This window comes from Plenodomus lingam, assembly GCF_022343315.1.
Source record: "Plenodomus lingam strain CAN1 chromosome Unknown contig_17, whole genome shotgun sequence".
Taxonomy (NCBI): Eukaryota; Fungi; Ascomycota; class Dothideomycetes; order Pleosporales; family Leptosphaeriaceae; genus Plenodomus; species Plenodomus lingam.
The window spans coordinates 1,213,018-1,226,462 of NW_027093934.1; the positions used below are offsets into that span (position 1 = coordinate 1,213,018).

Below are 13,445 nucleotides of genomic sequence, written 5' to 3' on the forward strand. Positions count from 1 at the left end.
AAGTATATCTATAAAGAAGTATTTATAAAGTATATAAAAGAGAGCTAGATAATACTACCTCTTTATATCTAAGTAAATTACTACAGGTATTAATAGTAGAGGAATACTTTTAGCTTACTAACCTCCTCTTATATAAGTAAACATATTCTAAACCTATTCTAAACGTGTTCCTAACTTATTCTTATATAATTAGAATATAAACCCTTTAAAGATACCTAAAACTAGGCAATCTATAAGAAAAACCTAGTAATTACTACTAGGATTGTGTAATACTATAGTAAAATATTAAAAGAGGTATAGGAAAAACTAGAATCTTATTTAAATATAGCTAAGTAGGCAGGCTAGAAAGGATATAAAACTAGTAAGTATATAAGTATTCTTAAGGCTACTTAGAAGTAAGTTTATAACCTATTCTTAACCTATTAGAATTATATAAGTAATATTATATAGTGCACACTAGATAGATCTATAGGATATAAAAGAGTTTAAAGCCTAGAGCAAGTTTAGAATACGCTATAACTATAGAACTCCTAATAGGCTTAAGCAAAGGTACCTTAAAAAGCTTTAGAGGGGAGAAAGTAAGTCTTACGCTAGTATTATATATATTTACTAATTAAAATATATTTAGAATATATTTAGAACGCGTCCTATAATAATAATAATACTCTAGATAATAATAAAGCAAGTCTTGCTATATCTAACTTAACTAGATATATCTTAGTCCTAATAAGAAATAAAAGAGCACGCTTAAAAGCCTAAAGCTAGAGGGCAAGTAGTAGAGTAGTATTAGAAAGAAGTTTACTAGCCCCTTTTCTATCTTCTCTACTACTAGGCTCTTCTCTTCTACTAATAGTAACCTAAAGGTATACTTTGTAAAACACGTTTATAATATATTCCTAACTTATTATTAGTTTATAACTATAAACTTTATAATAAAAGGCTCTTTTTAGTAATTAGGCTCTAAAGGAGAGAAAAGAAAAGCTAGAGGTAGATAAGGAAGAACTTATATAGAAAAAGGCACTATTTAAATTATAAAAGGTATAGTTTAAACTTAAGAAAGAGATAGCTACTTTTTATATAAGGTAGGGTTAGTCTATAAATATAGTAACTAGTTCCTAACTAGTTCTTAATATATTCTAGTCTATTATATAAGTATATATAAGTAGATAAATATATATTCTTTCTTCTTCTCTTTCTTCTTCTTTTTTCTTACACTCTATAAGAACTTTTTATATTTAAGAGTTTAATACTATTTTACTATCTATCTTTCCTAATATTATTAGATATAACTAGTTAATATAGTCTATAAAGATCTTTTAAAGTTAGTATATAATAGAATATATTAGGAATATATTATAAACTTGTTCTAATACTAGGTAGGATTTATACTAGCGATATATTAAGCTTAAGTTACTTCTATCTAATACTAGGGTATTCTCTCCTATAATATCCTACCTAAATAATAGGTGTATAGTATTTCCTAGCAAGCTTTTCTACTAGGCTATTTAGGCTAGATTAGGGGTATAGGAACTTTATAAAGTATATATATATGCAAGTTAGAATATGTTTATAATATATTAATAACTATTTTAGCGTTACTTCTCTAATAGAGGTAATCTTATCTACTACCTTAAGAGGTATTATCCTAAGGTTTAAATAGCCCTAGTAAACTATAGTAGAACTATAATATAAGGTATTATAGAAGTAAGGATCTTTTATAGGAGCTTAATAGTAAATACTTAAGAATATATTCTAAACACGTTAATAATATATTCTCTACTAGTAGAGCAGACTATACTAAGTGCCTCCTCTAAGGTTTAAGAACCCTCTAAGATAGCTAGTCTATAATAAGAAGTAGTAGCTAGAGTAGAGGCTAAAGAGGAAGTAGAGAGTAAAGAAGAGAAGCAAATAGTTACTCCCCTTTATACTATAAATAATATTTAGTAAAAGTAGTAAAAAGGAGATATAAGTCTAGTCTCTTAAAATATATTTAGAATATATTAATAATATATTATAGCTAGACACCTATAAATACTAGATTCTTCTTTAATCTAAGGGACTACTAGAGCTTTATAATACCTATAAAAGTAAAAAGAAAAAGTTATATAGTATTAAAGGACCCTATAAAAGTAAATAGTACTTTACTTTTAGTAAATAGAAAAAAAAAAGAGAAGAGTAGAGAGTTTATTTTAGTAATTACTACTACCCTTTTAGGTTATATACTATTATATATTATTTATTAGAACCTATTCTTAATATATTCTTAATATATTCCTACTTATTACTATTATTATCTCCCTCCCTCTCTCTAGTATCTTCTCTATCCTCCCTATCCTCCCTAGGCTCTATAAAAGTATACTACAAGTAGAACTAGGTAGTATTCTAGTAGGAATTAGCAAGGTCTATACTAGTATTAAAGTAATAGTCTTAAAATATATTAGGAATAGGTTAATAATATATTATAAATAACTTACTATAGCTAGGATAATTATAAGTATAGATAGTATAAGGAACCTAATAACCTTAAATCCTTAGTAGAGTAAATATAGTAATAAAGTTAAGCTATAATAAGTTAGTAACGTGTTTTTAATAGGTTCTTGCAGGCTATACTTTATTACTATTATAGCTAGTATAAGTCTTTTTCTAAATTATATTTAGGAGGGTATTAGTATTTATAAAGGGGCCTATAGTAGCTACTAGCTAGGCTTAGAGAACTTCTATAAAATATATTAGTAATAAGTTTTAAATATATTCTAAATAACTTATAGTAAGGAGTATTCTAGTAATTATATATAACCTTTATATAGAAGTCTATATATATTAGTATAATAAGTTAAGAATAGGTTAATAATATATTTACTCTTTACCTTATAGACCTCTATTATAGAGGGCTAGCTAGTCTTCTTAACCTTACTAACCTTATAGTAGGCTATATTAAGCCTATAATCTTTTTTAGCATAGGTATATAAAGTGCCCCTAGTACCTAGAATAGCCTAAGAATATTAGAACCTATTTAGAATATATTTAGAACCTATTCTTACTCTATATAAGGTGCCCTTATTATTAATCTTAGTATAGTAGTAGTGCTCTCTACTCTCTATCTTAACTACCTTATTAGGGCTAACTATAGGCTATACCCTAATATTATCTAGGATATAGCTAAGAGTAAGGTACTATTAATAGTGCTTCTATAACCTATTAAGAACATGTTCTAAATATATTTTAATCTACTTACATAGGATATAAGGGATATATTAGTAATAGGTATAGTAGTAGTAGCTTGTAGTATTACTAGTATAGAATATATTTAGAATAGGTTTAGAATATATTATAAAATCTTATAGTATAATATTTAGTTAACCTTGCTTAGCTAGCTAGTAGAGCTTAGTATAGCCTAACCCTATGCTAAATACAAGTTCACGCAGCGCTAATTCCATGGTCATATGAACTGCGCCCTCTGCCTGCACCGCGCATGTCGGAAATGGTCCACCAACAAGCGAGCTGTGAGTAAACAGTATCTGGAGTACGCACGGTGTGACAGACCAGTCGATTGAACTTTGTTGTAAGACCCGTACACCGATGGCCTCTACTCAGAGCAATTACTACTCCTAGGACGCATGTAAGAAAATAAAAATAAAGAAATTCGTAAAGACGTCTCCATGCTCCATACATGGGCAGTGTGAACCGAAAAACGAAAGTACCCCACCCGCAACGCTATGCTTTTCCCACATCCACACAAAATAGAACAAACGGAAAAAAAAGGGGGAAACAAATCACAGAACCAACTTGAAGGCAAAGCCCTTTGTAAAAGCAGACTTGGGAATATACCGTGGGGCATTCGCACTCCAAACATAATTGCCCACCAAGACATCCATAGCAGCACCGATCCAAACATTGACATCGTCCTTGACTTGTTGGGTTTCGTTGCTGACAGCGTCCCTCAGACGGCTTGCTGCAGCCTCAAAGTCCTCGTATGATTTACGCATAAGTTCGACTGCCTTGTTTACTGCCGCTTGTGCCGTGATTTTCTCATTGTAGACGAGCACGGGGACGATCGAGTCGACTTCGTCGTTGAGAAGCTCCTTCTTGAGAGAGATGATATCATTGCCTAGGAAGACCCCCATGGCGACCTCTCGCAAGACGCGGTTGGTAGCTTCGTGGTCCCATATCCATTGAGGCATGCTAAGGCCATATGCCCAAGGCAGGACGGTCAGACAAGGTGTTGAAGCAATGGACACAACTCGACGCTCTATGTAATCGGCAACGGATGTTATGCCAGTGAGACGCTGATTTTGCTGCACCCGGATAGTCTCAATGTACTGGAGAATAGACTCCGCGAACCGGTCTCGATCCTCCCGCGACTGACCAGTTTGCATGGCTTTTCCGATTTCGACATAGGCACCGGAATTGTGTAAGCGTCCGGGGGCGGGGGGTTGGACACCATACTCTGGCTGAAGGCAACTCTTGATGAAGGCTACGGTATCATCGCAGTAGGCTTGTGCCTTGTCCTTGTGCTCGGTAACGTCGCCGTCATCCATCTCATCATCCCAGAAGAAGAACCACGCCATCAGGGAGCATAGTATAGCGTAGTTTTCCGAGCTGACATTCGTCCAGAAAAGGCCGGAGCAAAGAGCGCTGTCCACTTTCCGTTGTCTTGTACGTTGCTTCTCTGTGGGTACATAGGCAGTGAACCAGGCTTCGAGTTCTGCACGCATCTTGTCGACATCGGGATGTTGTCTGACTTTCCATCCGGTATATATGAGGGTGAGGTCCGGAACGTTGATTTCTTGCCCGTGAATACGAGCAGCTAGTTGGCCTCGATGGTCTGCCGTTGGCTTCTTGCTGGCCGAGGAGGCCATCTTCTTCTTCGAAAAGGGGACGAGGTTGGAAAGGAAGGAGAGCATCTTTGCAAGGTGCAAGGTGTGGGATGAGCGGCTCGCCAGCTCGCGGATGGCCAGGTCTATATTGTCAAGAAGGTATAGTCAACCACGCCGCAATATCAGTGTCGATAGGCCCGTGATAAGAGTCTAGCAGTTGCTAGGTAGTCGCTCCGAAGCGCGCAACGGCGGTTCGACGGGGATTCAGCCCTTCCTGGAAACTCTTGCCACGTCTTACGATTGTGGCCCCAAAAAGGCGCGATCCACGAAGCACCAGCAGGGGATGCCTGGCAAATGCTAGGTAGGTATAAACAGTGCCAGTACGCCAGCTCTGCCGCGTTCACTATTTTGCATTTATTTGCATCTTCGCACACTTCCTTGTTGATATGGCTGCCTCGTGGTTGCAGTCGCATTGGTCGTCGCTAGTGCTCCTCTTATTGGCGAGCTATTTCTTCTTCAAAATCCTACGCTTTGGTCGACGCGAGAGACATCTACCGCCCGGGCCGCCAACAATCCCAATCCTGGGGAACGCGCATTTACTTGCATCAGGACGGGTATTTTTCAAGTTCGTACAGTCATGCTCTCTACTGTCACGGCCATTTAACACTCATGCTTGCCAGATTCAAGGAATGGAGCGATCGCTATGGTCCCATTGTCTCCTTGAAAGTCGGCGTGTCCACCATTATTGTTTTGAACGATCCGCGTGCTGTCCATGAGCTGATCAACAAGAAGAGCGCATGTTATGCAGATAGGCCGGCGGATGAACAGTGGGATCTGGCGGTGCAGAACGAGCACGTTGCGTTAATGCACTCGGGCCCAGAATGGAGGGCCATCAGAAAGATCATGGCACAGACCTTCTCGGCAAAACATTTGGACGGGAAGCTCGCCAAGATCCAGGAAGCCGAGTGAGTCACGTGAATGTCATGTGAGGAAACGGGGGTTAACGCGAACCAGGATCAATCGTCTGATGGCCGAGATCCTGGAGCGACCAGAGGACTTCCGTTCGAGCGTGTTACGAGCGTCTCTGTCGATTGCCAGCATCATCATCTACGGCTTCCGGGCCCCGTCCTGGAGCAGCTTTTTCGCGACTGTGAGTTGGACTTGGCTTTGCCTGAGGCTGGATTGAACATTCAGTATTGGAAGTTGTCTGTCGTGGTCACGTGCTAACAGCCTGACAGGACATGAGCACCACCACGGATATAGTAAGTCGACCGAGAGGCCATGACAGTCATGTCACCAGTCACACTGACCGTATTTCTTCCACTTGTTCCAGCTTACCAGGGCTATCGCGCCCGGCTCGTACCTTCCCGTCGCACAATTCCCGTTTCTCAAGTACATCCCTGACCGCTGGGTTCCCTCGAAACGGGTTGGCGCCGAGACGTACCGCCGGAATACGGCGACGTTCGAGAAGGCCCGGAAATTAGTCGCGAAGAGGCGCGATGATGGCGACATGCGCGACTCGCTGATCGACAGAGTATTGGATGGGTCTGTGCAGCCTGATGTGCCCCTGTCTCATAGCATGCTAAACGCGGGCCTCCTGGGCAGTGGCCATCAGGCCGCCTCTGAGAACACGGCGACCACGGCCTTGATTAATTTCCTATTGCTGGCCCAGTATCCAGAGTTCCAGGAGAAGGCCAGAAGAGAACTCGACCGCGTGTGTGGTACAGAGCGCATGCCGCGGTGGTCTGACTTTGACAGCCTGCCGTATATCAACTGCATCATTAAGGAGGGCCTTCGCTACAAACCAGTGTGAGTACATGCCGACACCCTTGTCCATCTACTCACTCTAACGGCATCTTCGATAGTGTCCCTACAGGTGTCCCCTACTGTGCAAAGGAAGATAACTGGTACGATGGTATGCTGATTCCCAAAAATGCAACCATCTTTGTCCCAGTGTATGCACTGCATCGTACCTATTACCCAGACCCGGAGACCTACAATCCTGACCGTTACCTCAACCACCCCAAGCTGTCAGTAGAGTATGCTGCCAGCTCGGATTACGAGAAACGCGACCACTACGCGTTTGGTGCTGGGCGACGAATCTGCGCTGGCATGCATCTTGCCGAGCGCACTGTATGGCGGACAATGGCGCAGATACTGTGGGCTTTCTCCATCGAACCAGGACTCGACGCTGAAGGAAACAAAGTCGACTTGGCAAACACTGCCTTCTACGAAACCATGGTATACCAGCCCGAACCGTTCCAGGTAAGGTTTATTCCACGCAGTGAAAAACACGCCCAGGTTGTGAGAGATGCATCTGCAGAGGCAGAGGCATACCTGAAGCAGTGGGAGTAGTCCGGCCGTGGTGGGATGCTGAGGTGCATCACGAGGGGAATCGGGGCCATCGAGCTTTCTCGTCCAACCAAAGATAAGATAAGATACTGTTGACAATAAAACCAATTCAAAACAGTACGAAACAGAAAAAACTGGCAAAGAGTACTCACTGTCCATCGCTTGCATGCCTGGCGAATCATATCCGAGGGTTTTGTGATGATGTAGCGTGCCCATCGAGGTGCTCAATTGGACAAGTGCACAGATGCAATGCTAACACATAGGACACCAAAATATCCTTCTGTCTGTTACCTTGGAATCCTCACGATCGTTCTTTTTCCACACAAGGCTGTACAGGAAAGAATTCATCATGTCACCCGCGAAGAAGAGAAAGACTGGGACTTCCAGGATGAAACCGACTGGTGAGAGCAAAGCACAGAAGCCGATCCCCGTGACAATATTGTCAGGCTTCCTGGTATGTATCGTGGTCTAGAGATCAGTGAAACAGAGACTGAACATCGTAGGGAAGCGGCAAGACGACGTTGCTCAGGCACATACTCCAGTCTCCAGATCATGGCCTTCGGATCGCCGTCATCGTGAATGACATGGCGTCGGTAAACGTGGACGCAAACATCATCAGTCGCTCCGGTGGGAAGAATAGTACTACCGGGGAGATCCGCGTCAGGGAAAAGTTGATCCAGATGGAAAACGGTTGCATCTGTTGCACACTTCGCAGCGACCTTCTTGTAGAGCTGGCTCGCCTCGCCTGGAGCAACGAAGGTTTCGATCATGTCATCATTGAGAGTTCGGGTATTAGCGAACCACAACAGGTGGCCGAGACGTTTACAACCGAGTTGACGGAAGCCATGATTGACGCCGAGGGCATGGAGACTGAGGAGAGAGAAGTGTTTGCAAAGGTGTAAGTACCCTTGGATCCTATTCGAAGACACGTCTGGTTAACACTGGTTCTAGTGCAAAGCTTGGAGGTCTCAAGTCCATTGCGGCCGTCGACACAATGGTCACTGTGGTCGATGCTTTCCGATTCTTCTCCGAATTTGACACTGCAGAATTTCTGCAAGATCGATTTGGCAAAGAGGAAGTTCCCGACGAGGATCAGAGAACCATCTCAGACCTGTTTGCTGATCAGATCGAGTTCGCCAATGTGATCATTATCAATAAAATCGACAGGGCAGATGCAAAGACCGTGGGCCGGGTCAGAGCGTACGTGAAGACGCTCAACCCAACTGCTAAGATCATCGAGGCCAAATACTCCAAGGTCAATGTGCGTGAAATGCTCAACACTGGGGTCTTCGACTTTGCAGAAGCTGTGACGAGCCCCGGCTGGCTGCGAAGCATTCATGAAATGACTGTCCTCGATGTCAATGGTAAAAAGCGTGTTGCACCCAAACCGGAGACTCTTGAGTAAGACTTGTCCACGAATTCCACGAAGAGCCGTCAACTTTGGCTGATTGGTGTGTCTAGATATGGCATCGGAAGCTTTGTGTACCGTGCACGACGGCCTTTCGATCCCATGAAGCTGTATCGGCTCATTGAGGGCAACTTCATCCTACTACAAGATGAAGCTGAAGACGACGACAACAATGATGACGATGATGACGATGATGACGATGATGATGACGATGGCACTGAGCCAGGTTCTGAATCAGACCATCAAAGTGCATCTGGGGATGATTCTGATAGAGTCAGTGAAGATGACGCGACTGCCCCTCTCGACGATGCACAGATACTGGCCAACAAGAAAGCAAACCCCTACTTCAGTGGACTTCATCGTAGCAAAGGCATCTTCTGGCTCGCGACACGACCCTTTCAGATGGGGTCGTGGAGCACAGCCGGTGCGATGCTGACGTTGGGATCTGAAATGCCCTGGTTTTGCTGTGTATCTGAAGATGACTGGGGCGCTAATGAAGAGACGCTGAAAGCTATCAAGAACGACTTTGATGGGCCTTGGGGTGATCGAAGACAGGAAATGGTGTTCATCGGCGAGAAGCTTGACGTGAAAGGTTTGACGGCAAAGCTGGACGCTTGCCTGCTGAGCGGTGCTGAGATGAAGAAATGGGAGAAGGTGATGAATGATGAGGAGCTGGATGGGGAGGCGACAGAGGAGAAATTATCAGACATGTGGGACGATGGATACTGGGCAGAATGGCCGCGCGTAGAGGACACCGATGAGCATGAGTATGTGCATGTGCATGTGCATGAACACGGTCATGGTCGTAGTCATAAAGCACATTGATGGGGTGTTTGGGGGTGGTTGTTGGAGGCTTGGAGGCTTGGGGGCTTGGAGGCAGGGATTCAATATTGCCACGCTGTCTGCAGATGACGTCATCATGCCGCCCCCCCGTCTTCTTTTTCCGACTGCGATAGAACCCCATTCACTCCACCTGCACTCCACTTCTCGTGCCCAACGTCTAGAGTATATCGAAGTTGAGTAATCATCAGAGACCACTCCACAAGTCAGTCGGCCCTGCGCGTGCTCTCAAACAGATGTACCTGATCTAAAACACCTGGGCCTCTGCATCTCTCTAATATCCCACAGTCTTCTTCGATGCCCTCGAGAAGCACTTTTCACCTCGACACGTCAAATCAAAAAAATCAACCACCACGCCGACCGTCCTGTCGTTGGTGGGGATATCATGATCGATCCCAGCTGCCTCATAAGCCTCAAACTGGTCTCCGTATCTCGACCGCGTCCATCCGGCAATGGGCGTATCATTGGTAATCTGTGTTGGCGTCTCGCTGACACCAAACACACTGGTCCATTGCTTGATCTCTTCTTGCAGATTTTGCGGATATAGCACATTGTCGCGTGACCCATGCAGGACCTGCAACTTGGGACGGAATCCATCGTATCCAGGATATGCACTCCTCACAAGATCTGCCCACTCTTGCCCTGTCTTGATAATCTTGCCAGTTGCACATGCATCGCTCCATACCCCGTACCCGTCTCCTGCAAAGCACCCAAAAGCGACACCTGCCCACGCACTTCCCGCTGCAAAGACATCGGGGTAGCTGCCAATCAAAACATTGGTCATCATGGCCCCAGAGCTCGTTCCAGTGACAAACACACGATCCTCGTCGGCCTGATACTTCTCCAGCGTCCATTGAACCATAGATACGATGCCCAACGCATCTCCACCACCGTTGTGGGTCAGAGACTCTTTGCTGCTAACGTCCCAGCATTGATCCGAGTTGGATGTGTTCGGGTAAATGGAGATGAATCCGTATTCATCACCCAGCGAGGCCCACGGCCGGTATTCAAACACATTCTGCGCTGTCCCATGGCACCAATGTGGCGCCACCAAGATTGGTGGATTCGGAGGGAGGTTGGCCGGCACATAAATATACATGGAGACATTGCGAGGATTTGGCCCGAAGTCTGTAATCTCTGTAAGCTTCGAAGTCAGCTGCGCACTCGCTGCTGCTGCAAGGACGAAGAGTAGACCGGATTTGAGCATTGTGGCAAAAGTGGAACGGTTCCCCAGATTCCTAAACTTTGCTACGAAACATCTTTTATATACCAGGGGATTCAAATCACGCCTGACTAGAATGGCACGGCAATCTAGCTTCACTTCCGGGTCTGGGGAAGCGTAGTGTAGCTTTTGCGCGTAGTTTTCAGCACGATTTGCGTAGTTGCTGGGAGTCCAGGCTTCTTTGGACACGGAGCATGAGCTATATTAACTTCTGTTAATTAATGTCCCTAGTAGTCGTCCATTCTCCGCAAATGAATCGATGGTAGGTAGATTCTTCCCGTAGTACGTAGGGAAAGTCCCTCGACAGGTTCAGTGCGAAGGACTCTTCTCCAACTGAAGACATCCCATTTGCTGGTTGTACTTTCTACACTACACTTGCAACGAGATGTTACGCTGCTCAAATTCTTGACCTGGAATGTACTGTGATCATAACATATTGCTTTGGGGCGGTAAAATATCTCAAACTACTCGGACGCACCGGTACCTATCCATCCATGGCAAGACAACTTTCAGCTCAAACCCTCTACTCTACCTCTCTCCAAGCGCTCTCCAGCATTCTAATCCGAGCTGTGTCATTATGAACACCCTGTGCAGCCGCCCTACCCTTTGCCGCATAATTCTCCGCATCGATTCCAAACGCCGTATTATATCGATTCCCTGTCGCCGAGCTTTCCCACACCGTCTTGTACGTGCTGACTGGCCCAAATTCAATGACTGAGTTTCCAACATTCCTATCCAGCGTCTGATAGAACGAGCTGGTCGAATTGTGCATCTTTTGCTGCAACAGCTTGATTTGTGCTTCGTTATAATAGCGCTCTATCATAGGCACAGTTTGTGCGTAGACAGATTGACGATGGTTTGCATATGCCACAAAGTCAGCGCGTGTGCTGGGTGAACTGGAAGCACAGAGAGTATTGTAGCGTCGCCGCATGTTGGCAGAGTACAAGCAGCACAATACTCCCCCCTCAACGACTCCAACCATGGTAAACAAGTCGCTGCAGTTTGTATCACGAACCACATTCTCATAGCAATCTTCGCAAACAGCGAAGTTTTCGGTACCATTGAGTTTCCACCATGCCGCGTTCCTCACACGAGCCTTGCCCTGGCATGGCGTGATATGGGCTGTGCGACGAACATACGAGGTGAAGATGTCAAAGCGTGGCAACACGAGCGTTTCTGCAAACTTTTGCAGATACGAAATGGCTCGAGGCATGCCGATACAAAAGTCACATGCCCACATCGTTTCTGGTTGAATGCCAGTCCGGCACTCGAATTCGTCATCCAGATAATATATTTCGATGATTCCAGTGTAGCAGATTGCGCAGATTTCGAAATTCGGACATCCGCCTTTCAAGGTATACCACTTGCCCCCAACGATACCATGGGGCGTGCAAGGTGGGTGTGTCGTGAGGACATTGAAGAATCGGTGGACAAGAGCGGTGTCTTTGCGGGCCACTGCTATATCGCAGACCTCTTGAGCTGCTAGACTTGCCAGGTCACAAGTCCATTCGGTCTCGCCTGCGCCGGGAGGTACCGGCTGTGGACTGAACTCTTCGTCGATGACTGTCAACGCCACATGATCGAGATAGCACTGGTCGCAGACTGATGCGTGCGGCCAGGCTGTGGGACGGTGCCACGTCCTAGTTTTGGCTTTGGCAGGGCTATGGGATGGACATGGAGGAATAGACAGTCGGCGTTTAATGCCTTCCAACATGGTAGACCAGTCTCCGGATTGAGATGCCCAGCTGACGAGACGCTGGACGTACGGCATGATGAGATCGCAGGCCCATTGATCCGCATCACCCTGCACTGTCGCTTTGGGAACAAACATATTCTGGAATCTTGTATCCACGACATGTTCTTCTACACATGCTTGACAGGCAAGGAAATGGGGTATTGCTTCCTGCCCGAATGTGTACCATTTCATACCGACCGCTCGAGCCTCGGCACCGTTCAAGCCAGCCATCCCTCTACACCGCGGTAAATTGCTGCGCGCTATCATATACGCGTGAATTCTAGCTAAATTGTTTGTTCGCTTACTTGGCGGCCACAGGGTATCCCGAACGCGGGGTTCATCGAACATACAGACTCCATTCTCTGCAAGCGTTTCCAGCTTGCCAGTGAACGACGCAGCTAGGGGCGTGTAACGGATGTGATTCTCGAAGCAAGTAGCGCAGACAAGGAAGTTGGGCGCGACACTACTTCTGAACCAGAAAATGGAGCTGGCGGTACGGCCTGTACATTTGTCGTGGTAGATGTACTCGCTGGCCTGCGAAGCCGGGATGTTTGTCGGCGGCCTGGCAGGCCTATGGAAGCGGGAGGCAGTAGGATTTCGGACTTTAGCACTGCTGGGTGAAGGGCGCTGTTGCGACGCAGTGTGGCCATTGTTTGGTCGAGGTGGTAGAGGTGGTGGACGATTGCTCATCGTGAAGTGTTTTTTTCTTGCGCCTGCTTTCTGGATGTGCGATGTCGGGAGGTTAGAGTCACCATCTTGTATCTCGGGACTTCAACAAGGCGCAGCATCTTCTTGGGGGGCCTTAATCTGCCTCGGCGTTACTTCTTTTACATCGGTGGAAGTCTCCCATAAAAACAGTAGGCAGTGTTCGGCCTTGTTGAGTTTACTACCGAAGGCTGAGCAATGAGAAACTTAAATTTTGTAGTTCACACATTTCTTGCGGATCAATATTCCGCCTGTTCTAGCAGACCATAGTTTCGGGAATTGTCAACTTACAAACTGCGTACCATACTACCGGCTCGTATCTAGGTTTATTCCAAAGATACACCTCATCCCGGTACGCTAAAAAGT

General features: G+C 45.1%; 5 protein-coding genes across 5 annotated transcripts; 2 read left to right on the top strand and 3 right to left on the bottom strand.

The window, feature by feature from the left end:
• Positions 1 to 3,773: 3,773 nt before the first annotated feature.
• On the bottom strand, positions 3,774 to 4,904 carry IAQ61_003420 (uncharacterized protein; the record flags this gene model as incomplete). The annotated part of the gene is made up of 1 exon (XM_003845035.1): positions 3,774 to 4,904. One exon carries the CDS (start codon positions 4,902 to 4,904, stop codon positions 3,774 to 3,776), a length of 1,131 nt encoding a protein of 376 aa, XP_003845083.1.
• Positions 4,905 to 5,263: 359 nt separating this feature from the next.
• On the top strand, positions 5,264 to 7,172 carry IAQ61_003421 (uncharacterized protein; the record flags this gene model as incomplete). The annotated part of the gene is made up of 6 exons (XM_003845036.1): positions 5,264 to 5,442; positions 5,498 to 5,782; positions 5,832 to 5,967; positions 6,056 to 6,079; positions 6,151 to 6,626; positions 6,683 to 7,172. The coding sequence occupies 6 exons, from the start codon at positions 5,264 to 5,266 to the stop codon at positions 7,170 to 7,172; spliced, it is 1,590 nt and encodes a 529-aa protein (XP_003845084.1).
• A 1,507-nt stretch (positions 7,173 to 8,679) lies between these two features.
• IAQ61_003422 (uncharacterized protein) lies at positions 8,680 to 9,601 on the top strand (the record flags this gene model as incomplete). The annotated part of the gene is made up of 2 exons (XM_066095963.1): positions 8,680 to 9,321; positions 9,395 to 9,601. The coding sequence occupies 2 exons, from the start codon at positions 8,680 to 8,682 to the stop codon at positions 9,599 to 9,601; spliced, it is 849 nt and encodes a 282-aa protein (XP_065954208.1).
• A 90-nt stretch (positions 9,602 to 9,691) lies between these two features.
• On the bottom strand, positions 9,692 to 10,624 carry IAQ61_003423 (uncharacterized protein; the record flags this gene model as incomplete). Its single annotated transcript, XM_003845038.1, has 1 exon — positions 9,692 to 10,624. The coding sequence occupies one exon, from the start codon at positions 10,622 to 10,624 to the stop codon at positions 9,692 to 9,694; it is 933 nt and encodes a 310-aa protein (XP_003845086.1).
• A 538-nt stretch (positions 10,625 to 11,162) lies between these two features.
• IAQ61_003424 (uncharacterized protein) lies at positions 11,163 to 13,064 on the bottom strand (the record flags this gene model as incomplete). The annotated part of the gene is made up of 2 exons (XM_066095964.1): positions 11,163 to 12,448; positions 12,725 to 13,064. 2 exons carry the CDS (start codon positions 13,062 to 13,064, stop codon positions 11,163 to 11,165), a joined length of 1,626 nt encoding a protein of 541 aa, XP_065954209.1.
• Between the last annotated feature and the right edge of the window lie 381 nt (positions 13,065 to 13,445).